The sequence below is a fragment of the Pogoniulus pusillus genome, unplaced genomic scaffold (assembly GCF_015220805.1).
Source record: "Pogoniulus pusillus isolate bPogPus1 unplaced genomic scaffold, bPogPus1.pri scaffold_58_arrow_ctg1, whole genome shotgun sequence".
Classification (NCBI taxonomy): domain Eukaryota; kingdom Metazoa; phylum Chordata; class Aves; order Piciformes; family Lybiidae; genus Pogoniulus; species Pogoniulus pusillus.
Genome location: NW_026974711.1, coordinates 477,416 through 499,771, shown reverse-complemented (window position 1 = coordinate 499,771; position 22,356 = coordinate 477,416). Strand labels below are relative to the sequence as shown.

The following is a 22,356-nucleotide window of genomic DNA, read 5'->3' as shown; positions in this document are numbered from 1 at the left end:
AGGGGATGCTTAATTTAGTGAAATGCTTTAATTTAGTGACAAAAAAAACAAACAACCCAGAACCCCCAGTGTGGGAGATGCTTGCAGAGCCCTTCTCTGTTTCTCCTTTTTCATGCTAGAGGAGTTGAAGTGTTTCAAGTGTTAAAAAGTTCTGTAATGAAGTCAGAGTTGAATTATTTTAAGCGTTTTGGAAGCTTGAAGCAGTCAAACTGGAAGAAAAAAAAACCAAACCCAACCCCCAGAGCTGTTTGGTACTCCCAGATACTGGTAGGTGTGCAAGTTAGGAAGTGCTGGGATGCTGGTGGAGGAAGAGGTGGTTGGGAAGAGGCTTAGGCAGATGCTGCTGTGGTCTCTGGAGGTGTGGAGCTCCTCCTGCTCAGCAGGGCAGTGCAGAGGGCTGCAGGAGCTGAAGTTTTGATGATTGGGAGAGGAAACTTCATGTGGTAGCTAAGGAAAAAGCAAGCTGCAGTTCAGCCCTTCCTGAAGGGGGATGGGAGAACCTTGCCCGTGGCAGGGCTGCCCTGGCTGTGTGCTGAGCAGCAGCAGCAGCAGGAGGTGGCTCTGGGCCGTGCAGCTCAGGCTGTGCACTTGGTGGCTCTTTCCAGCTCAGCCAAGCTGGTGCCAGGTCAGGGCCCTCTGATTCAACACCTGCCTGCAAGGGTTAATTAACATCAGCGTTTCTCCTCCCCGCTGCCATTCACTGCCGTGGGGGTTCGTTGCGTTTCGGTTTTCCCTTTGTGTGTGTGTGTGAAGTAACCAAGTGCAGGTGAAGGCTGTGAACCCCCTGCAAGTTCTGTCTGCAGCTTGGGTTGCATAGCCCAGACCTTGGGCTGGCTGCTACGTTCTCAGCCCCTGACAGCACAGGCAGCTGCTGGCTGCCCACTGGGGCTGTCTGTGCCAACAGACTGGGGGGAAACTGGGACAAAAGGTTTGGGAGGCAGAGCAGCTGCTGGCCCCGCACCGACTGCACCTGAGCTGTGCCAGGTGAGCTGCAGCAGCAGAGGTGCCCCTGGCTCAGGGTGCTCTTGGCAGTGGCAGGTACCAGTTCCCCACGAGGCAGAGAGGTCTCCTCCTGCTCTGCTGGCACCAAACCCCAGGAGGTGCAGATCCCAACCCTCAGCTTTGCGACCTGGGACTCGTTTGCAGAACTGTTGGGGTTGGGTTTTTTTTTTTCCTGTGGTCAGCTGTGGAAATAAAACTTCCCCAGCTGAGGATCTTTTCCAAGTGATTCTGAGTGGAAAAGGCTGAGCCCACTCCCTGCTGGGCAGTGGAAAGAGAAGTGATGCTGACGATGCTGATGATGATTTGCATGTGATAGTGACATTAAAGTGCAAAAAGGGGTTTGTTTATTTTTATTTCTTTTTGATTTCTGAAATTAAATTAGTTTTATAGCATCTTACATTCCTTTTATCTTTGGGTTTGTTGTTTTAAACAAAAGAAGTTAGCCTGGCACAGCGTGACAGAGCAGCTCTTAGCTGTAGGTTTAAAGGAGGAAAAAAAAAAAAACCAACCAAAAACATTAAAAGGAAAAAAAAAAGGAGGAAAAAAAGAGAAAAAGGAAAGAAAAAGAAATTAAAAATAAAGGAAAACGAAGGAAAGGAGGAAAATGAAGGAAAGAAAACATCGAGGAAGGGAAGGAAACATGAAGGAAGGGGGTAAAAAAAATCGAGGGAGGGAGGAAGGAAAAGAATCGAGGGAGGAAAAGAAAAGACAAAAGGAAAAAAAGTGGGTGGCAAAAGTAGAAAACCAGGGGGGAAAAAAGGCAAAAAGGAGTCCCCCACTCTGGAGCAGAGCAGAAAGGTGATGCTGTGGCAGAGCAGGAGCAGATCAGACCCGCTGGATGCTTTCCTGTAGTTCAGTAGCTGTGGCCTTACGACCCTGTCGGTGTCAGCCTCCTTGTCTCGCCCACACCTGCCTGTCCCCCGCGGAGCTCACCGCGGCCGGCAGAGCCCTGCCTGGTGCTCAGCTGCTGCCGGAGCTGCGCCGATGCTCCCTGGTGCCCGAGAGCCTGCAGCAGAGATGCACTTGCGGGAAGGGTTGGGGGTGGGGGGGGAGGAGGGGAACAACTTTGCTTCTGCTCAGCTGTTTCTCTTAACTCCTGGGTCCCCGCAGATATGCAAGGGAAGGGTTTTGTCATTCTGGTTTCGTTCTTGATTTTGCTGTTTCCTTCTGGAGCATCAGGTGGTGGTTGCCGTCGGTCTGAAGGCTCTCCTCATGCTCTCTGTGTAGCCTGTCGAGTCTGAGCTTCCTTTAGGGTGGTAGCAGCAGCAGCAGCGTTTTCATTTGGGGTTTGCTGTAGTGTTTTAGGTTGGCTCCTCTCTGAAGTGCCCTTCACTTTGGGGAGCTTCCCAGAGCCTGGTTTGTGTTTGGGTGTTGTTTTTTTTTTTATTGTACAGTTGGGGAGGACTTGAAGTGGAGTTAAAGCAACTTAATTTCAGAGGGGGGAGGGTGGGGGTGGGGAAGAAATCCATCTGCAAACTTTAACCTGTAACAACTTTAAGATTTTATATTTAAGAACCAGAGGTTTATTTTTATGGAGCTTCAGTTATGGGGTACAGTTTCCAAAAAAAAAAAAAAAAGAAAAAAGGGGGGGGGAGGGGAAAAAAGAAATGGAGGAAAAAAATGGGCAAAAAAAAGAAAAAAAAGGGGAAAAAAAGGAAAAAAAGAGAAAAAATGGAAAAAAATGGAAAAAGAGGGGAAAAAAAGGCAACTTCCACTGTAAACAGACTGTGCATAAATGGATTTTGTTCTAATTTTTATAGAATACAAAATATTCAGATAATATATTGAGCTCAGCTTACTTGTAGGCATCTTCTTCCTCCTGGCTGAATCCAGCTTCCCCTTGGCATTGATGATCTCTTCTCTCTCTGTGTCTTTCTCTCTTCAAAGTGGTAGTAGGGCTTCAGTGGAAGGAGAATACAAAACAAAGCAACCTTTCTGGCTTCTCTACTTTTGTCTGGTATCTTCCTGTTGTCAAAAAGTGTCCAAAAGAGGGGAAAAAGAAAAGATAAAAAAAAAAAAAGACAAAAAGGGGAAAAAAAAAGGAAAAAAGAAAGAAGAGGGGGAAAAAAAAAAAAGAGGAAAAAAAAAAAAAGGGGGGAAAAAAAAAGCCAAACCCTTTCTGTGTAAAGTAGGTTCATGCTTTAAATGTTCCAATGATAATCCATGTATTTGTTTTTTGACATTGCCAAGGTGCTATGGGAAATCGAAATAACAGTTAGAAAAATAAAGCTGATTTAAAAGAAGAGAACCAAACAGACAAAAACCACTCCAAAACTATGGGGGGAGGTGGGAAAAAAAACCCCAACCTCCCCCAGCCCAGCTGCGTCCCTCTGCCTGCTGTTGTGTTGCTCTGCCTCTTGCCCCTGCTGCGGGGTTCAGCGCAGTCCTTGCCCTAGCAAGAGCTGCCCCGGGGCGGGGAGGGAGGTTTGCTGCTGCCCAACCCCGGGGGGGGTTGAAGAAAGGCACAGCCTCGGTGCTAGGCTCACCCTGCTGCCCTCCCGGCGCTCGGCTGTGCGCTGAGCTCTCGCTGGCTCTCGGCAGCCGCCGGTGTGCGCTGCGGAGCGGTCTTAGCTCTGCCCCAACCGCGCTTCGGGGCTGACCGCGGGGACCTGCAGCTGCTCTTTGCCCCTCTCCCAGGCTCTCACCGCGAAAGAGAGGAGCGGCCAGGTCGGAGCCTGCGGAAGAGCAGCCATAGCGAGGGGGGGGGGGTCCCCTGGCCTCGCTGAGGGTCCCGCTGTCGGGGGGGGGTCTCCGCTGCTCGCCGCCAGGAGCGCTCCCGAGGGCCGGGCCCGGCGGGCGGAGCGCAGCGGGCGGCAGTGCCGGGCAGTGCCGCCAGGGGGCGCAGGTCGCTGAGCCGCCCGAGCCCCGCCCCGTGACGTGCGGGCGGCGCTGGCGCTCGGCATGGCGGAGCTGGCGTCCGCTGCCGCTGCGCCCGCGGTGCGCAGCCCCCGGCGCTGACCGGAGCCGCGCCGAGCCGGCGCCCGGACCCCGTCCTCCCCTTCCCTTGTCTGCGCTGCCCTCGCCATGGCCGAGCCGGCAGCCGCGGGCGTCCCCTCGCTGCCCCGCGAGGTCCGCGAGCAGCTGGCCGAGCTGGAGCTGGAGCTCTCGGAAGGTGAGGAGCCGCCGCCGGGCCGCGCCGGGTCCTGCCCGCCCCGGTCCTGCCCGCCCGGGTCCTGCCCGCCCGGGGCCTGCCCGCCCCGGGGCCTGCCCGCCCTGCCCTGCTCTGTTCTCGCCGGGCCGGCTCGGCCGCTACGGCTTCCTGTGCGGAGGGCGCGGGGGAGCTTCCGAGTGAGGGGTGCGGGGTGGGGAGGGGAGGCAGGAGGCAGCCTCGGCGTGGGCTTGCGGGAGAGGAGGCCCGGGGCGAGGGCCAGGCTGTGCGAGGGAGGCTCCGTGCGAAGGGGCCGGGGCCGGGGCCGGTGTCGGTGCCGTGCGAGAGGGGCTCCGAGCGGCGGCTTGTGAAGGGGGTCGGGACCGCGGGGAGGGTGTGCGGAGAGGTCCCTGTGCTGGCGGGGGCCAGGACCGGCCGTGCGGGGACGGAAGAGTCCTGCCCGCGGGTGGGGTCGCGCCCGGGAGGGGACAGCGCTGGCCGCTCCGGGCGTGCGGGTGGCATCCCCCGGCCGATCCCGCTCGGCGAAGGGGAGCACTCGAGGGAGGATTTTCCTTCTCGCGGCCTCTTCCCCTGCGGTTTCCGAGCGGAGGAGGTGGAGTGGGAGGCCGAGAGGAGGGACCGGCGGCGGCCGCGGGCCGGGGGGGCTCTGGGTGTGTAACAAAGGCAGCCCCGGAGCGCTGCCGGCTGCTCACCAAGTTTTTTTTCGCTTCTCCATCGCCGGGGCCGAGCATGCGCTTGGGTTTGTTGCCTTTTTTTTGCCCGGCCGTGGCTTTTGTTTGCAGTGCTCGAAGTGCTCTGGGCAGAGCTTCCCTGTGCCGCTCGCTGGTGCCGCTCGGGGGCGAGAGGTGGACCTGGGGCGGGGGCGGGGGGTGGGGGGCGAAGGTCGCAGAGCAGACCTCAGGTCTGCATCCCCCTGCCTTGTGTCCCACCAGCAGGGTGTGGGACTTGATGCCGATCGGCAGCTCCTAGGGAAGGACTTTTCCGCCTGGCTGCAGCCACAAAACTTGGGGAAAAGGAAGTTCTGGGGACAGCTTTCTGCCCTCTGCCGCTTTGCTCCCGGACAGGCAGTGCGTGACGGGGACCTGGGGGCTGCCTGAGCTGGGGGCTGCCAGCCCCTGCTGCCTGCCTGCTCCTGCTGCCTGCCTGCCCCCACTGCCTGCCTGCCCCCTCTGCCTGCCTGCCCCTTCTGCCTGCCTGCCCCCACTGCCTGCCTGCCCTCACTGCCTGCCTGCCCCTTCTGCCTGCCTGCCCCTTCTGCCTGCCTGCCCCTTCTGCCTGCCCCTTCTGCCTGCCCCTTCTGCCTGCCCCTTCTGCCTGCCCCTTCTGCCTGCCCCTTCTGCCTGCCCCTTCTGCCTGCCTGCCCCTTCTGCCTGCCTGCCCCTTCTGCCTGTCTGCCCCTTCTGCCTGCCCACCCCCGCTGCCTGCCTTGGTGCTTTGCCAGATGGAAAGGCCATGGCAGTGCCAATGAAAGAGCCTCAGTAGTGCTCTCTGGGCACAGGCTGTAGTTAAACTTCCGATGTTAACTTGGACTCAGAATCACAGAACCAGTCAGGGTGGGACGGGACCACAGGGATCATCTGATTCCAGCTCCCCTGCCACGGGCAGGAACAGCCTATCCTAGATCAAGCTTTACCCTAGACCAAATTTATCTGGGGGGGGGGAGGAGTTTGTGTTTGGTTTGGTTTGTATTTGTTGGGGGCTTTTGGTGGAGTTTGTCTCTTTGGTCAAATAATTCTCAGCTACACTCTGTGTAAACCTGTAGCTGTTTGGGCGCTCCGTGGTCACAAGGAGCTGGAGTCCATCCTCTTGAGTTCTTCAGGGTGCAGTAGGAAATGCTGCTGCTTGGCTGGTTTGGGACTGCTGAGTGTCTGGGTGCAGAGCAGCTCTGAAGGAAGGGGTCTGAGGGTGTTGGGTGCTGAGCAGCTGCCCAGGAGCCAGCAGGCAGCTGTGTGCTGAGCTGCAGGCAGAGGAGAGCAGGCAGCAGGGCAGGGGAGGGGATTCTGCCCCTTGGCTCTGCTCTGCTCAGTCCTCACCTCCAAGCCTGCCTCCAGTCCTGCTGTCCCCATCGTGGCCAGCCAAGCCTGTAGGATGTATCTGAGGACATCAGAGCCTTACAGCCAGCGTGGGGCAGTTGGTTTAACGTTCAGAGAGTTGCTTACATAACAGAGGAAAACTTCCCTCAGCAGCACTGAAGTTTAATCTGTTTGAGAAGCTTGTTCAAGATTAGTCTGAGGTCACAGCAGCACTCAGCAAAGGCTCTCATTGTTTCTGTGCAGGTTTGCAGTGCTGCACAGCCCAGGGTCAGGCTGCAGGGAGCCTCCAGGAGCACCAGAAACAGGTTTCAGCATGGCTCAGGCTGGAAGGGAGCTCAGAACTCATCCCCTCCAACCTCCCACTATGGGCAGGGACCCCTCTGAGCTGCTCAAGGATAGGGCTGGGAGCTAGGTTGGACTGGATGATCTTGAAGGTCTCTTCCAACCTGGTTGATTCTGTGATTCTAAGGCCTCATCCAGCCTGGCCTTGAGCACCCCCAGGCAGGAGGCAGCCACAGCCTCCCTGGGCAGCCTGTGCCAGACTCTCACCACCCTCCTGCTGCTTCTGCACCCTGCTCTGCCTCAGCTCCAAACCATTCCCCCTTGGCCTGGCTCAGACCCCCTCATTCCAAGTCCCTCTGCAGCCTTCCTGCAGGATCCCCTCAGGCAGTGGCAGGCAGCTCTGGGGGGGTGCAGTGCACTCACCCAGAGCTGCTTTGGCTGCTGGTGTTTGTCTGACTCTGCTTTCTGCCTTGTCTCACCAGTACAGAGCTGTTTGCAGTGCCTCCCTTCCAGCTCCTAGGAATTTAGGTCTGGAGTAGGTATTTCTGGCTATGGAATTCTAAGTGGTCATCCTCTGAATGATTTCAGCCTCCTGGATGAGAGGGAGTGGATGGAAGCTTGAGGAGGGCAGATTGAGACTGGAGAGGAGGAAGAAATTCGTGAGGGTGGACAGACACTGGCACAGGCTGCCCAGGGAGGCTGTGGCTGCCCCCTCCCTGGAGGTGTTCAAGGCCAGGCTGGATGAGGCCAGGAGCAGCCTGGGCTGGAGGAGATGTCCCTGCCCATGGCAGGGCTTGGAGCAGATGAGCTCTGAGGTCTCCTCCAGCCTGAGTCATTTTGTGGTTGGTGGTACTGGGGGCTCTGTGTGGATGGCTTCAGGCACTGCTGTCAGAGCTGGGGGGGGGTCTCTTGCTACAGTCGAGGCTCTGTCTGCAGGGCAGAGCTTGGTGTGAGGACTGTCAGAGGCTGAGGAAGCAGCAAGGATGGTGCCATGTGTGGGAAGGGCAGGATCAGCAAAGGAGCTGAAAGCTGGAGTGAAGGGCAGGCAGGGCAGGGCTGGGACACAGGCACCTCGATCCACACACCCGGGGAGAGGCTGGGGATTTCCTTCCAGAACCAGGGAATTCTGCTCTGCCACCCGCTGGGAGTTTGGGGGTTTTGTTCTTTGGTTGCTATCAAAGTAGGTGAGGAACTTTTTCATCTAATGGATCTAAGTAGCTGCAGCACAGAATTTAAACAGATTAGAGGCAGTGGAATTAGTTGTCCAAGTCAGGGCTGGCCGAGGGGATTGTGCTGAGTGAGCAGAAAGGTTTCAGTTCAGTTCCTTCCCTGCTGCTGAGCTGTGGCTGGAGCACAGAGGAGGCTGCAGAGGAGCAGCAGGAGGTCAGCTCTGGTTGTGCTGCAGCTGGCAGCACCCACAGGTGGGGGTTGTGGATTTCTGCAGCAGCTCACCCTTGGGGCTTGGCCTTAGGCAGAGCTGCTCTTGGGGAAGTTTCTGTGCTGCTTCCCTCATTTACCTGCAGCACTGAGAGGTGATGGCAGCAGAGCTGCTGAGGGACCTGCTCCTGGCTTCGCCAGCCCCTGGTGTGCGGCTCACAGAGTGCAGTGCTGAGGCAGTGCTTTGGAATGCACACAAAAGCCTCCTGCAGCTTTGTTTGGAGCTGTTCATGCAGGCTCTGAGGTGATCACTCCTGCCCTGTTTGGCTTTGCAGAGCCTCTGGTAAGAGCCTTCAGAGATCCATGGAATGAGTCGGCTTGGAAGGGACCTTCAGGACCATCCAGCTCCAACCCCACGGGCAGGGACCCCTCCCACCAGCCCAGGCTGCTCCAAGCTTCATCCAGCCTGGCCTTGGTCACCTCCAGGGAGGGAGGCAGCCACAACCTCCTTGGGCAACCTGTGCCAGTGCCTCCCCAGCCTCACTGCACAGAGTCTCCCCCCAGATGGTAGTGCAGGTTCTTAGCCCAGGAGGAGCTGATGCAGGCAGCAGCAGGTGGGTTCCTCACAGTGCCTCACAGCTCAAGGCATGATCAGGAGCAGCAGAGGAACAAATCTGTCCCCAGTGCCTTGCACAGAAGAGCCATGAGGTGGTCCCAGATTGCCACCATGCAGAGGGGCCAAGCAGGATGATTTGAATGATGAATGGCCTGGGCAGGGAGAGGAGGTGCAGCTGTTGGCAGAGCTGTTCTGGCTGCTCCCAGGGAGTCGATTTTCCTGCGGGGAGATGTCTGAAGCCTGCCAAGCTGGTGAGGGGGTTCAGGGCACCCAGGCTGGTGTGGTGGGGACAGGGGCAGGAGAGGTCCAAACTCTGCATGTCTTCAGTCCTGTCCCTCTTTAGGAAATGACCAAATTTGGGGCTGCTTTGCAAAGCTGCAGCCCTGATGGAGCCTTTGCCTTGGGGAGAGGAGGAAGTGAGAGGCTTTAGGCAGAGTTCTCCACCTCCTGCCTGGTTGTTTCTCTGAAGCTTTGTTGGACTTGAACCCAGTTCCCCTCGGCTGGATGGGGACCATCTGCTAGCAGCGACTCCTGCCTTGCCTCTTTTGATCCCTGCCACTTCTGCTGGGGCTGAGAGCTGCAGTTTCAGAGGGCTGCCTGGACTGGAAGTGAGACATCAACGCTGGGGCTGCACTCGGTGCTGTCCTAGAAAACTCAGCTTTCTATTTTAAAGCCTGGAGCATGAAATATTAAGCAGTGAATGTGCTGGGGGGTGGTGGTGGTGGTGGAGCAGCTGCACAGGGGTAGCTCTTCCAAAGAGTGCTTGGAGGTTCCTGGGCAGGGCTGCACGCAGAGGACCCCTTCGTGGTCCTCCTTCTCTGTGATGGGTTCTGCCCTCCCCGGGCTGGGTTTTGTCCTGGAGCTCTCTGCTTTATCGTGTTTGTGCAGTGGCCAAAGAGGGAACTAAGGGTGAGGAGTCCCAGAGGTGGCAGCAGAAGCTGAGCAGCTTCCTGCTTGCCTTTGTTTCCAGCTCAGGGTGCAGATCAGCTCTTTCGATTGTTTTCTCTGCACTCCCTGGCTCAGAGTTATAAAAAGCATTTCCTGAGGCTCTCGGTGAGCTGCTCTGCTGCTTGGCTGCCTTCTGGACCTGCCTTGGCCCAGAGAGGAACTGAAACGTTCCTCTGCTGGGCTTGATTCAGTCCAGAACTCTCCCTAGAGCTTGTGGGAGCAAGGAGCAGTCCCCAGGCTGGGAGGTGAGAGGAGTCCCCAGGGACCTTGCAGCAGTCCCCAGGGCAGGACCTTGCAGCAGTCCCCAGGGCAGGACCTTGGAGGAGTCCCCAGGGACCTTGGAGGAGTCCCCAGGGCAGGACCTTGGAGCAGTCCCCAGGGAGCTTAGAGGAGCCCCCAGGGCAGGACCTTGGAGCAGTCCCCAGGGCAGGACCTTGGAGGAGTCCCCAGGGACCTTGGAGCAGTCCCCAGGCCGGGACCTTGGAGCAGTCCCCAGGGACCTCAGAGGAGGTCTTTTCCCTTTGCCGGTGCCTGGGGAAGCTGCTGTGCAGCTGAGGGATGCTCTGCAGGCAGCAGCAGTCTGCTGCTTGCCTCTGCCCCTGGGGCTGTGGTGGAGGTTTTGGGAAGAGCCTCACGAGAGGGTTTCCCACCTGGAATAACGTTTGCCAGAGCTGGGTTATTGCTCTCACCTGGCTGTTTGCTCAGCCCAGTGCCTCCTGCTCTCCACTTGCCTCCTGCTCAGCTTTCTGCAGCTGAGAGTTTCTCCAGCAGTGCCTGGAGCCAGCTCAGAAGGTTCCCAGCAGGGACTGAGCCTCCCTGGTGCTGCTCTGGGCACTTAGAATAGTAGAACCAAGCAGGTTGGCAGAGAGCTCCAAGCTCATCCAGCCCAACCCAGCCCCCAGCCCTATCCTAGACCCTGGCACTCAGTGCCCCAGCCAGGCTTGGCACCAACACCTCCAGCCATGGGCACTGCACCACCTCCCTGGGCAGCCCATTCCAGTGCCAATCACTCTCTCTGACAACAACTTCCTAACAACATCCAGCCTCAGCCTGCCCTGGCACAGCTTCAGGCTGTGTCCCCTTCTTCTGGCCCTGCCTGCCTGGCAGCAGAGCCCAACCCCACCTGGCTACAGCCTCCCTGCAGGCAGCTGCAGGCAGCAATCAGCTCTGCCCTGAGCCTCCTCTGCTGCACCCCCCCAGCTCCCTCAGCCTCTCCTCACAGGGCTGTGCTCCAGGCCCCTCCCCAGCCTTGCTGCCCTGCTCTGGGCACCTTCCAGCACCTCAACATCTCTCTGCAATGGAGGAGCCCAGAACTGGGCACAGCACTCCAGGGGTGACCTTAGCAGTGCTGAGCACAGGGGCAGAGGAACCTCCCTTGCCCTGCTGCCCACACTGCTCCTGAGCCAGCCCAGGATGATGCTTTCTGAGGCTTCAGAAGGCCAGGCTGGGTGAGGCTCTGGGCAGCCTGCTCTAGGGTAGGGTGTCCCTGCCCATGACAGGGGGGCTGGAACTGGCTGATCCTTGGGGTCCCTTCGAGCCCTGCCTGATTCTATGAACCCTGACTTGGTGCAGCTTCAGCTGCTGAAAACCTTGCTGGAAGTTGCAGCACTCTGCCCACATAAACTCCTTCCAGTTCTGGTTGACTTGAGGACTGCTGATCTGAACTGTGTCTTTCTGGACGTGGAATTCCATGGGGATGGCAGCCCCCAGAGCCCCCAGGGCATGCATTAACACACTTAGTGAGTTACTGCCTCAGTGATCAGCAACTGAGCCCGGCAGGATTGTTCCCCAGCAGTCAGGCAACCTGCTTTCACCAGCCCCATGGCCCTAGGGAGCAGAATCAGGCAGGAGAATTGTCCCTGCCTGCTGAAATGAGGTCTCCTGCAGTCTCTCTGCACAGCTGGGGGCTGCCAGCCTCCAGAAGCGGCTCCGAGGGCAGCAGGGAGGCTGTGGCCGTGGAGCTGGGTGGGCAAAGCACTCCTGGTGTGCCTCTGGGCTCAGGGCTGGTGTCTAACAGCAAGTCTGAGGTGCAGCAGTGCAGAAGGATTGGCATGGAGGCTTCTGCCTTGGCAGGCAATGTTGGTCACGGTGCCAGGAGAGGGCTTTGAGCTGGGAGAGGGCAGATTGAGACTGGGGAGGAGGAAGAAGTTCTGGAGAGTGAGGCTGGGGAGGCACTGGCACAGGCTGCCCAGGGAGGTTGTGGCTGCTCCCTGCCTGGAGGTGTCCAGGGCTAGGCTGGATGAAGCTTGGAGCAGCCTGGGCTGGTGGGAGGGGTCCCTGCCTGTGGGGGTTGGAGCTGGAGGGTCCTGAAAGTCCCTTCCAAGCCGACCCATTCCATGGATCTCTGAAGGCTCTGCAAAGCCAAACAGGGCAGGAGTAGTGATCACCTCAGAGCTGTGCAGCATGGAGAGGAGAAGGCTCCAGGGAGGCCTTAGAGCAACCTTCCAGTGCCTGAAAGGGGCTCCAGGAGAGCTGGGGAGGGACTTAGGACAAGGGCTGGGAGTGCCAGGATGAGGGACAAAGGCTTTGAGCTGGGAGAGGAAGGATTGAGAGTGGAGAGGAGGAAGAAATTCTTGGCAGTGAGGCTGGGGAGGCACTGGCACAGGCTGCCCAGGGAGGTTGTGGCTGTTCCCTCCCTGGAGGTGTCCAAGGCCAGGCTGGATGTGGCCTGGAGCAGCCTGGGCTGGTGGAGGTGTCCCTGCCCCTGGCAGGGGGTTGGAGCTGGATGGCTTTGAAGATCCCTTCCGAGGATCTCTGAAGCCCTCCCTGTGAGCTGCTCCCTGGGCACAGCAGGCAGTGCAGGTGTGCCAGTGTGGGTGCCCTGGTGAGGCTGTTTGCCTGCTGGTTGTGTCCTCATCATCACCTCTCCTTCTAATCACCCCCAGTGGAAGCAATGACCACAGCTGAGGTGTCCAGCCCAGAGAAACGCTGAGGAGGGGAAAGAAGCTTTGAAGTTCCCTGCAGGCTTTCTAGAAAGAGGCAGGAGCAGAGCTGGAAGCAGCTGCTCAAGGGCAGCCTCTGCCTCGCTGTGAGCTGTGCAGCCAGCAGGGCTCTGACACTGCTGCTCACAGCCTGCACTGTCACTGTGGGGAGGAGGAGGAGGAGGAGGAGAGGTCCTCTGAGGAGCTGGGAAGTGACAGAGCAGATTCCAGCCTGGGATCATTCAGCATCTGCAGTCAGGTGATGCAGGCAGGAGATGAAAGGTTCTTGGTCCTCAGCAAACACATCTGCAGGCTGCTGCCCGGGGCTGGGGGGGCTCTGTCCTTCCTCAGTTGGATTCCTGTTGGAAGTGTTCCCCTGGGGGACCTTACAAGAGCCACAGGGGGTTGCTTGTGCCAGGGGTGCTGGGAGCAGGCTGTGGAGTGGCTTGGCCTGAGGGGGACCTTAAAGACCTTCTGGGGGTGCTGTGAGAGAGGAGCTGCAGAGGAGGCAGCAGTGCCCAGGTGGGCAGCAGAGCCAATGGCATCCTGGGCTGGCTCAGGAGCAGTGTGGGCAGCAGGACAAGGGAGGTTCTTGTGCCCCTGTGCTCAGCACTGCTCAGGCCACCCCTGGAGTGCTGTGTCCAGTTCTGGGCTCCTCCATTGCAGAGAGCTGTTGAGGTGCTGGAAGGTGCCCAGAGCAGGGCAGCAAGGCTGGGGAGGGGCCTGGAGCAGAGCCCTGTGAGGAGAGGCTGAGGGAGCTGGGGGGGTGCAGCCTGCAGCAGAGGAGGCTCAGGGCAGAGCTGATTGCTGCCTGCAGGGAGGCTGTAGCCAGGTGGGGTTGGGCTCTGCTGCCAGGCAGGCAGGGCCAGGAGAAGGGGACACAGCCTCAAGCTGTGCCAGGGCAGGGTCAGGCTGGAGGGTAGGAGGAAGCTGTGCCCAGAGAGAGTGATTGGCACTGGAATGGGCTGCCCAGGGAGGTGGTGCAGTGCCCATGGCTGGAGGTGTTGGTGCCAAGCCTGGCTGGGGCAGTTCATGCCATGGTCTGGTTGGTTGGGCAGGGCTGGGGGCTGGGTTGGGCTGGGTGAGCTTGGAGCTCTCTGCCAACCTGCTTGGGTCTATGATTCTCTATGACCATCCAGTCCCAACCCCCTGCCATGGGCAGGGACCCCTCCCACCAGCCCAGCTTGCTCAAGGCCTCATCCAGCCTGGCCTTGGACACCTGCAGGGAGGAGGCAGCCACAGCTGGACTGGATGACCTTTGGAGGTCCTTTCCAGCCCAAACCCTTCTACAATCCTGTGGTGTTTGGTTGGCTCAGAGCAGAGCTTGCAGCCCTGCCTGGGGAGGGGAAGCTCTTGTGGAGCAGTTTGCTCCAGGGGGTGCAGAGCTGTGGCCCTGGGCTGTGTCCCTGCAGGTCTCTGCCTGCGAGGGGACCCTCAGGAGTTCTCAGGACACAGCCTGTGGCAGCAGCTGGCTCAGGATGCTCTCAGCACCTCTCCCTCTTGGAGACCACAGGCACCTGGGCTGGGAGCTCTGGCAGAGGATGAAGCATTCAGGAGTGCAGCCTTTGCCCCTTTAAAACGCTGCCTGCAGCCTGCCTGGTGGCAGCCAGGAGAGGCTCTGAGGGCTGAGTGCTGGGGTCAGTGCTTCCTCAGCCCCAGGCCTGTGTTTGTTCTTAGGGCAGAGACTTTTGAGTGATCCCTTGTGGATTAGAGGGAAAAAAAAGGAAAAAGGAACAATTCTTATTGTCATTGGAATGAAAACCTCTGAGCTCAGGCAGTTTGGGGTTGGAAGCTGCTGGCAGTGCAGGGGGGAGGTGGAGTTGTTGTGAGTTCCCAGGCAGGAAGCTGAGGAGCACACAGCAGAGCAGAGCAGGGCCAGGCTGAGGTCTGTGAGCTCCTCTGCCCTGGGGACAGGCTGGAAGGGTTTGGGCTCTTCAGCCTGGGGAGGAGAAGGCTCCAGGGAGACCTGAGAGCTGCATTTCAGCTGAACACAGATTGCTGTAACCCAGCTGAGCCTCTGCAAGTCCTTGGAGATGTCCTGAGCTGAAAAAGTCTGCAGTGCAGAGAAGCAATCAGATGGTTGAGTCCCAGGGAGAGAGAGCAGCACTGGCTGAGGCCAGAGCGGTGAGTCAGGGACAGGTAATGCCTCTGTGCTGGCTGCAGGCACACCCAGAAAGCCTGGGCACACACTGCTGCCTGCCTGCCTGCTGCCTGCCTGCCTGCCTGCTGCTGGCTTGTCAGGTCCTGCTGTGCAGCTGCAGGCTGCCAGTGCTGCTGGAGCCTCAGCAGTGCTGCAGTGACCCCAAGCAGGGATGTGTGCCTGTGTTAGGGCACAGCTCATTTGCTCTCCTGTCTCCCCCAGAGCACAAAGGCTCCCCAGGAGCCTGAGTTGGTGCTGCCTTGGAAGGGTTTCAAGGCAAAGTCCTTCTGCATTAGGCCTTTGGAAGCAGAGAGTCTGCCTGGAGCAGCAGGCAGGAAGCTGTCCTCAGCCTGCTGTGTGCTCTGCCCTGCACAGGGCTTGGCCACTCTCAGTGCTGTCTGCTTGGAGCATGTGGACCACCAAGAGCAGCATTTGGGGCTGCCCAAGCATGCCCCATGTGCCATGGTTCCTGCCCTGTGTCCTGCTGGTTAATGCCTGCAGTGGCTCAGGTTGGAGGGCACCTCAGAGATCATCTGCTCCAGCCATCAACACGGTGCCAGTGTGGCCACCAAACCCTGGCCCCATGTGCCATGGGCACAGGTTTGGACACCTCTGGGGATGGTGATGCCACCTCCTCCCTGGGCAGCCTGCTGCAGTGCATTCCTGGGCACACTGCCTGTGGATGGAGGCTCCCTCTGCTCTGCAGGGAGCCTGGAGCACAGCTGGGGCTGTTCCCTTTCCTTTTCTCTCCTGTTCTGGGAGCTGTGGATGGTCTCAGCAGAGCAATAAGTCCCCAGGAGCTGCTGTCACCCTGGAGCAAGGCAGCAGCTGGTGGGTCTGGGCCACGTCTGAAGCTGCCCCAGAGTCCTGGTTCAGGGTGGATTTGTGCTCCTTCAGCACATTCTGCCCCAAGCAGCTGCAGATATCTCTGCCTGAACTCACTGAACCAGTCCTGGGCTCTGCTCAGGCTGCCTGCTGCTGCCCTTCCCTGCTGGGAGCTGCAGCACCCAGGGGAAAAGCTGCCCTGGGTCCTCCGTGGCATCCTCTGCCCTGGCTCCCCCCTGGCATCCTCTGCCTTGGCTCTCCTGTGGGCATCCTCTGCCCTGGCTCTCCCCTGGCATCCTCTGCCCCAGCTCCTCTGTGGGCATCCTCTGCCCCAGCTCCCCCATGGCATCCTCTGCCTTGACTCCCCCCGGCATCCTCTGCCCTGGCTCTCCCCTGGCATCCTCTGCCCTGGCTCTCCCCTGGCATCCTCTGCCCCAGCTCCTCTGTGGGCATCCTCTGCCCCAGCTCTCCCCTGGCATCCTCTGCCCTGGCTCTCCCCTGGCATCCTCTGCCCTGGCTCCCCTGTGGGCATCCTCTGCCCTGGCTGTGCAGGGTGCAAGCTCACAGCCTCCTGCCTTAGCCAGGGGTGGAGGCAGGGCAGAATAAGTCGTTCAGGTTGGCAGTGACCTCTGAGACCATCAGCTCTGCCCTTCTAAACCTCTCCTGTTTCTCTTCCTCAGCAGTGCCTGAGGTCACTGCTGCCAACCCCCCCCCCCCCCCAGCCCTCCCTGCTCCCCCCGGGTCGTGCAGTGCTGTCTGGCTGCCTCAGGTGGCTGTCAGAGGCCACTGTGCTGTGTTAGTAACTGCAAGCAGAGCTTCTGTGGAGATGCTTTGGCACCAGGGAGATCAAAGTGTCTCCTGTTCATCTCTCTGCACTGCCACTGCTGGGTTTGATCCCCCTTTTAGTGGTCTTTGAAGTGGTTTCTGTCTCCTGCTCGTGGCTGGGTTGGTGTAGGAGCAGCTCAGCCACACACAGGTACCTGTCACGGTGTCAGCTGCAGCAGGAAGGGAAGGGGAAGGGGAAGGAAGGGAATGTTCAGCCCTCAGCCCTTCAGGAAGCCTGGGGAAGTCTTCAGTGGTCTGGTGGAGATCTCCTGCAGGGTCTAGACTGGTGCCAAGGGACAGTGAATGGTGCTGGAGCAGGGCAGTGGAGAGCACAAGGACTGGGCTGGAGGGCAGTGGAGTCAGCCTGCAGCTGGGATGATGCAGACAGCAGTGTCCTGGAGGGGTTCTAGAGGGGACTCTAGACACATGGTTTTGAGATGTGGGTTCCAGGTGGGGTTGGGCTCTGCTGCCAGGCAGCCAGGGGCAGGAGAAGGGGACACAGCCTGAAGCTGTGGCAGGGCAGGCTCAGGCTGGATGTTGTTAGGAAGTTGTTGTCAGAGAGAGTGATTGGCACTGGAATGGGCTGCCCAGGGAGGTGGTGCAGTGCCCATGGCTGGAGGTGTTGGTGCCAAGCCTGGCTGGGGCACTGAGTGCCATGGTCTGGTTGGTTGGGCAGGGCTGGGGGCTGGGTTGGGCTGGGGGAGTTGGAGCTCTCTGCCAACCTGCTTGGTTCTGTGATTCTCTATGATTCTTTGACTCCTGCAGCTACTGAGCTAGAGGGAGAGGCCTGGAAAGTCTCTGACATCTTTACCTGCCACAGCAGAGATGGAACTAGGCCATGGGCATCAGATACCTGTGCCAAGATCATCCTGGTTCATCTGCCAGGTCCCTTCCAACCCAACCCCTTCTGTGGTTCTGTGATCTTCTCTCCCTGCTCCTGTCTCTCAGCTGGAAGCTTTGGTTCTGAGCGTGCTTGGGCATGGAGAGTGGCACTGGGAGGGAGTGATCCTGACTCCAGCAAAGGCTTCTCCTCCTCATGCTGGCCCCAGCTGGAGGCCACTGGGGCTGAGCACCTTTTGTCTGTGCCTGTGGTCAGCTGCTGCCAGAACAATCACTGCTGTCACTGCTGGGGCTGTGAATGCATTTTGCTGCTTGGTGCTGTCCCAGACAGCTCAGCTCCCAACCTCTGCAGCTCTGGGTGGGTTTTTTCCCTGTTTCAGTCAGCACAGAGACATAGAATCAACCAGGCTGGAAGAGACCTCCAAGATGATCCACACAGACATCACTGCACACAGGGAACCTTTCATCCCCTGCTCTGGGGCTGTGCTGGGTTGGAGTGGCAAAGGAGACTCCTGGTTCTGTGCTGCCTTCCTCATTTCCACAGCATCAATATTTCATTTGGGCTTCTGGAAAGCTTTTAGCAGCTTTGTCAGGCTCCCTCCCTGCTGCAGTGCGTGTGAGGACAGCTGCAGAGAGCATCCTGATGAACTCACAGTGTGGGAAGTGGCCTCCTGGGCTGGCTCCAGCAGCTCTGTGTCCTCCTTGTGCTGGGGACACCAGGCTGGGTGCAGCAGTGGAGGTAGGGACTGAGCAGAGCAGAGTGAAGCATGGCTGTGGCCAGCTGGGACCCCCATGGTGAGGGCACTGCTTGCCCCCTGGGGGCATGCAGGGAGGCACAGCTGAGTGCTGCCTGCCCCCCGGAGCTCTTGGTGTGCAGGCAGGGCTGGCTGTGGGTCTGCAGCATGCAGCTGTGTGGCTGAGCTGTGCTCTGAGGGTCTCCCTTCTGCTGCCAGGATGTGTTCTGCACTGCTCTGTTGTCTGCCACGCAGCTTGGAGGCTCCTCAGGCAGAAGTATCTTGCCACATGCTGCTGCCCAGGCTCTGACAAAGTGCTTCTGAAGCAGACATTGCCTCTGCCTTGGCATGCTGAAGGAGCCTGGAGCTGTTCCTTGCATGCTGCTTGCTCTGAAGCCCACTGCAGCTGGCAGTGGCACTCCCTGGGCGTGCTGGTGCCATGCCAATGTGGGCTCCTGAGCAGTGAAGTTCCTCCAGCAGCCTGGGCTGCTGATGTAAACGAAGCTGAAGGCTTACCACAGCCTGCCCTGAGCTCAGGGCCTGGATCTGCTGCCTGCTCCACGCTGCACAGAGCAGCTCTCAGCTGCTCTATTTCAATCTGCCTTCCCCAGCTTGCAGCCTGCCTGCATGGTTGTGTTCCTCAGGCCAGGAGAACCTCTTCTGCTGCCTGCTGCCTCCCTGACAGATCTGCTGCTGAGCTGGGTGGGAGTCAAGTCCCTGCCGATGGACCTGAGTTAGAGGCTGGATGAAAGCTTAACCCTTGTATTGCTTTGGGTGGAGTAGTGGAGTCCTGCTCCAGCACTGACAGTGCTGATGGGACCTGTCCTAGAGCAGGGCTGCTCCCTGCTGAGTGTGGCTGCAGCCAGAGCTGCTGCTGCAAAGGCAGGAAGGGTGTGAGGAGAGCTGGGAGGGACATGAAGGTGAGCTGGGGCTGGAGAACCTCCTGGGTAGGGTGGACAGGCTGGGGGGATTGTGGCTCTCCAGCTTGGAGAGGAGAAGGCTCCAGGGAGAGCTTGGAGAAGCCTCCCAGTCCTTGAAGGGGCTGCAGGAGAGCTGGGGAGGGACCTGGGAAAAGGGCTGGGAGCACCAGGATGAGGGAAGGTGTTGGAGTCTCCATCCCTGGAGGTGCTCAAGAACCATGTGGCCATGACACTTGGGGCCAGGGTTTGGTGCCCATGGTGGTGCTGGGTTGCTGCTGGAATGGATGGTCCTGGAGGGCTTTCCCAGCCCAGACAATTCCATCATTCTGTGCCAGGTGGGCAGCAGAGCCAATGGCATCCTGGGCTGGCTCAGGAGCAGTGTGGGCAGCAGGACAAGGGAGGTTCTTGTGCCCCTGTGCTCAGCACTGCTCAGGCCACCCCTGCAGTGCTGTGTCCAGTTCTGGGCTCCTCCATTGCAGAGAGATGCTGAGGTGCTGGAAGGTGCCCAGAGCAGGGCAGCAAGGCTGGGGAGGGGCCTGGAGCACAGCCCTGTGAGGAGAGGCTGAGGGAGCTGGGGGGGTGCAGCCTGCAGCAGAGGAGGCTCAGGGCAGAGCTGATTGCTGCCTGCAGCTGCCTGCAGGGAGGCTGTAGCCAGGTGGGGTTGGGCTCTGCTGCCAGGCAGCCAGGGGCAGGAGAAGGGGACACAGCCTGAAGCTGTGGCAGGGCAGGCTCAGGCTGGATGTTGTTAGGAAGTTGTTGTCAGAGAGAGTGATTGGCACTGGAATGGGCTGCCCAGGGAGGTGGTGCAGTGCCCATGGCTGGAGGTGTTGGTGCCAAGCCTGGCTGGGGCACTGAGTGCCATGGTCTGGTTGGTTGGGCAGGGCTGGGGGCTGGGTTGTGCTGGGTGAGCTTGGAGCTCTCTGCCAACCTGCTTGGTTCTGTGGCTCTGTGACTGTCAGAACTGAAACTGCCCAGGGTAGGGGAATCCTCTGCTTCCCTGGGGAGGTGATTCCAGTTTCTTGTCATGGGGAAAAGTCTTCCTGTGGCTCAGGTCCTTCGTGGCAAAGTGCAGAACCTCTCTGGGTGCCTGCATGGTCCTGGGCTTGTTTGCGTTGCTGTGTCCTGCCTTGGGCAGGCAGCTGAGCTGGCCTGGAGAAAGTGCCTGCTGTGTGGAAGGCAGAGAGCCTCCCTGGCTGTGCAATCCCTTGCAGCTGGGCAACTCCTGGGACAGAGTTATCAGCACTCACTCACCTGGCTGATAATTCAGTTTCTACCTGGAGCAAGAGAGAGATCTCCCTGGTGCTGAGCAGGAGCTGAGTCACTGAGCTGTGACTCCTGCAGCCACTTTAGTCATTTCCTGGGAGACTTTGGTGTTCTGTCTGGTGATGGAGGGTTGGGGCTGGGGATTTAGCACAGACAAAAGTCTCCTAGAGCAGGACTTAGTCAGTCGAGAGCTTTGTTAAGGGCACAATCACCTCCCCTGGGGTGTGTAAGGGGCTGGGGATGTGTTGCTTGGCTCAGCCCAGACCATGAGTGGAGCTGCTCCAGGGCCTGAGGGAGGCTGCAGAGGGACTGCTCCTGAGGGTGCCTGGGGACAGGACAGGGGGGAATGGTTTGGAGCTGAGACAGAGCAGAGTTGGACTGGAGCTGAGGGAGTTCTGCAGTACAGGGGTAGTGAGATGCTGGAACAGGTTCAGAGAGGCTGTGGCTGCCTCCTGCCACAGGCAGACTGGGTGAGTCTAACTAAGAGGGTCCCTGCCTGTGGTGGGGAGGTTGGAGCAGATGAGCTCTGAGCTCCCTTCCAACCTGAGCCACTCCAGGATTCCCACTGGCTGCTTGCTAAAGCAGTTGCCAAGGTTTCTCTTGCACAGATTTGGTCAAATACTGGCAGAGAGGAGCTGCAGAGGAGGCAGCAGTGCCCAGGTGGGCAGCAGAGCCAATGGCATCCTGGGCTGGCTCAGGAGCAGTGTGGGCAGCAGGACAAGGGAGGTTCTTGTGCCCCTGTGCTCAGCACTGCTCAGGGCACACCTTGAGTGCTGTGCCCAGTTCTGGGCTCCTCCATTGCAGAGAGCTGTTGAGGTGCTGGAAGGTGCCCAGAGCAGGGCAGCAAGGCTGGGGAGGGGCCTGGGGCACAGCCCTGGGAGGAGAGGCTGAGGGAGCTGGGGGGGTGCAGCCTGCAGCAGAGGAGGCTCAGGGCAAAGGTGTTCAAGAAAAGTGTGACCATGGCACTTGGGGACAGGGTTTGGTGGCCATGGTGGTGCTGGGTCAGTGGTTGGAGCTGATGACCAAAGCAAAGCTGTGACTGCAAAGTCACAGAACCAAGCAGGTTGGCAGAGAGCTCCAAGCTCCCCCAGCCCAACCCAGCCCTGCCCAACCAACCAGACCATGGCATGAACTGCCCCAGCCAGGCTTGGCACCAACACCTCCTGTCATGGGCACTGCACCCCCTCCCTGGGCAGCCCATTCCAGTGCCAATCACTCTCTCTGACAACAACTTCCTAACAACATCCAGCCTGAGCCTGCCCTGGCACAGCTTCAGGCTGTGTCCCCTTCTCCTGGCCCTGCCTGCCTGGCAGCAGAGCCCAACCCCACCTGGCTACAGCCTCCCTGCAGGCAGCTGCAGGCAGCAATCAGCTCTGCCCTGAGCCTCCTCTGCTGCAGGCTGCACCCCCCCAGCTCCCTCAGCCTCTCCTCACAGGGCTGTGCTCCAGGCCCCTCCCCAGCCTTGCTGCCCTGCTCTGGGCACCTTCCAGCACCTCAACATCTCTCTGCAATGGAGGAGCCCAGAGCTGGACACAGCACTCCAGGTGTGGCCCTTCTGTCCTTTTGCTGCCCCTCAGCAGTGCCACTTTCAGTGCTGTGAAGTCACCACGAGTCTGCCTTCTCCTGGCCACAGCTGCTGTGGTGTCACCTCCGTTTTGGTGGCCACCCCCTGCCCACACAGCCTGGGGCTGCTGAACTCTGTCCTCAGCTGACCCAGCCTGGTGCTGCCTCGCACATGGCAGCAGAGATTACAGCTGCAGAGCACAGCTCCGGGCCTGAGCCTCTGCTGGCAGCTGAGCAAACTTCAGGAGAGGCTCAGGAGCTGCCTCTGCTGTGCAGAGGGGAAGCAGCAGCAGCAGCAGCAGCACATCTGGAAGGGCTTAGGGCACACCTAGCAAGTGGCTTGTGGGGAAGCCAATCACAGCCTCTGCTGCGACCCTGGAGCAGGCTGCAGCTGCCTCCTGCCTGGGGGTGTGCAGGGCCAGGCTGGATGAGGCTTGGAGCATCCGAGTCCAGCTGAGAGGGATCCTGCCGCTGGCAGGAGGTGGGAGCAGATGAGCTCTGAGTTTCCTTCCAACCTGAGCCCCTCTGAGGCTGACTTTTGAAGCCTGCAGGGTGTGTTTTTGCTGGTGCTGTTGCCAGCCCCCTGCCAAGTGCTCTCCAGCTGGCACCTCCTGCCCGCTGCGTGCAGGCTCCGTCGGGAGGTGCTGAGCTCGACGTGAGCATTTTCCTTAATTCCTCCACTGGGCTAATTATGGTTTTGTTAGGCAGAGAATGACTCAGTGTCCCAGCCCATGGGGGCAGGGGAGCAGGGTGTTGAAAGCACAGCATTGTCTGAGCCCAGCAGGCCCAGCTGGTGCCACCACCCAGCACTGCCTCAGCACCGCAGCGCTGAGCTGCAGCCTGGCGCCACAGGGTGCTGAGCTCCTCAGCTCTCAGGCTTCCCTCTTGCATGATTGGACTCTGCTGCTGTCCTGGGCTTCCTTTCCTGCTCCTTCAGCCCAGCCTGCCCCTCTGCCAA

The 22,356-nt window shown here is 59.2% G+C and overlaps 1 protein-coding gene across 3 annotated transcripts in view; it reads left to right on the top strand.

The window, feature by feature from the left end:
* Nucleotides 1-3,906: 3,906 nt before the first annotated feature.
* DIP2B (disco interacting protein 2 homolog B) overlaps nucleotides 3,907-22,356 on the top strand; it is a 63,574-nt gene continuing 45,124 nt past the window's right edge. For all 3 annotated transcript variants that reach the window (XM_064141583.1, XM_064141581.1, XM_064141580.1), the window contains exon 1: nucleotides 3,907-4,114. In XM_064141583.1, the coding sequence (XP_063997653.1) occupies nucleotides 4,027-4,114 (88 nt within the window). In that variant the 5' untranslated portion in view covers nucleotides 3,907-4,026. The remainder of the gene's footprint in view (nucleotides 4,115-22,356) is intronic.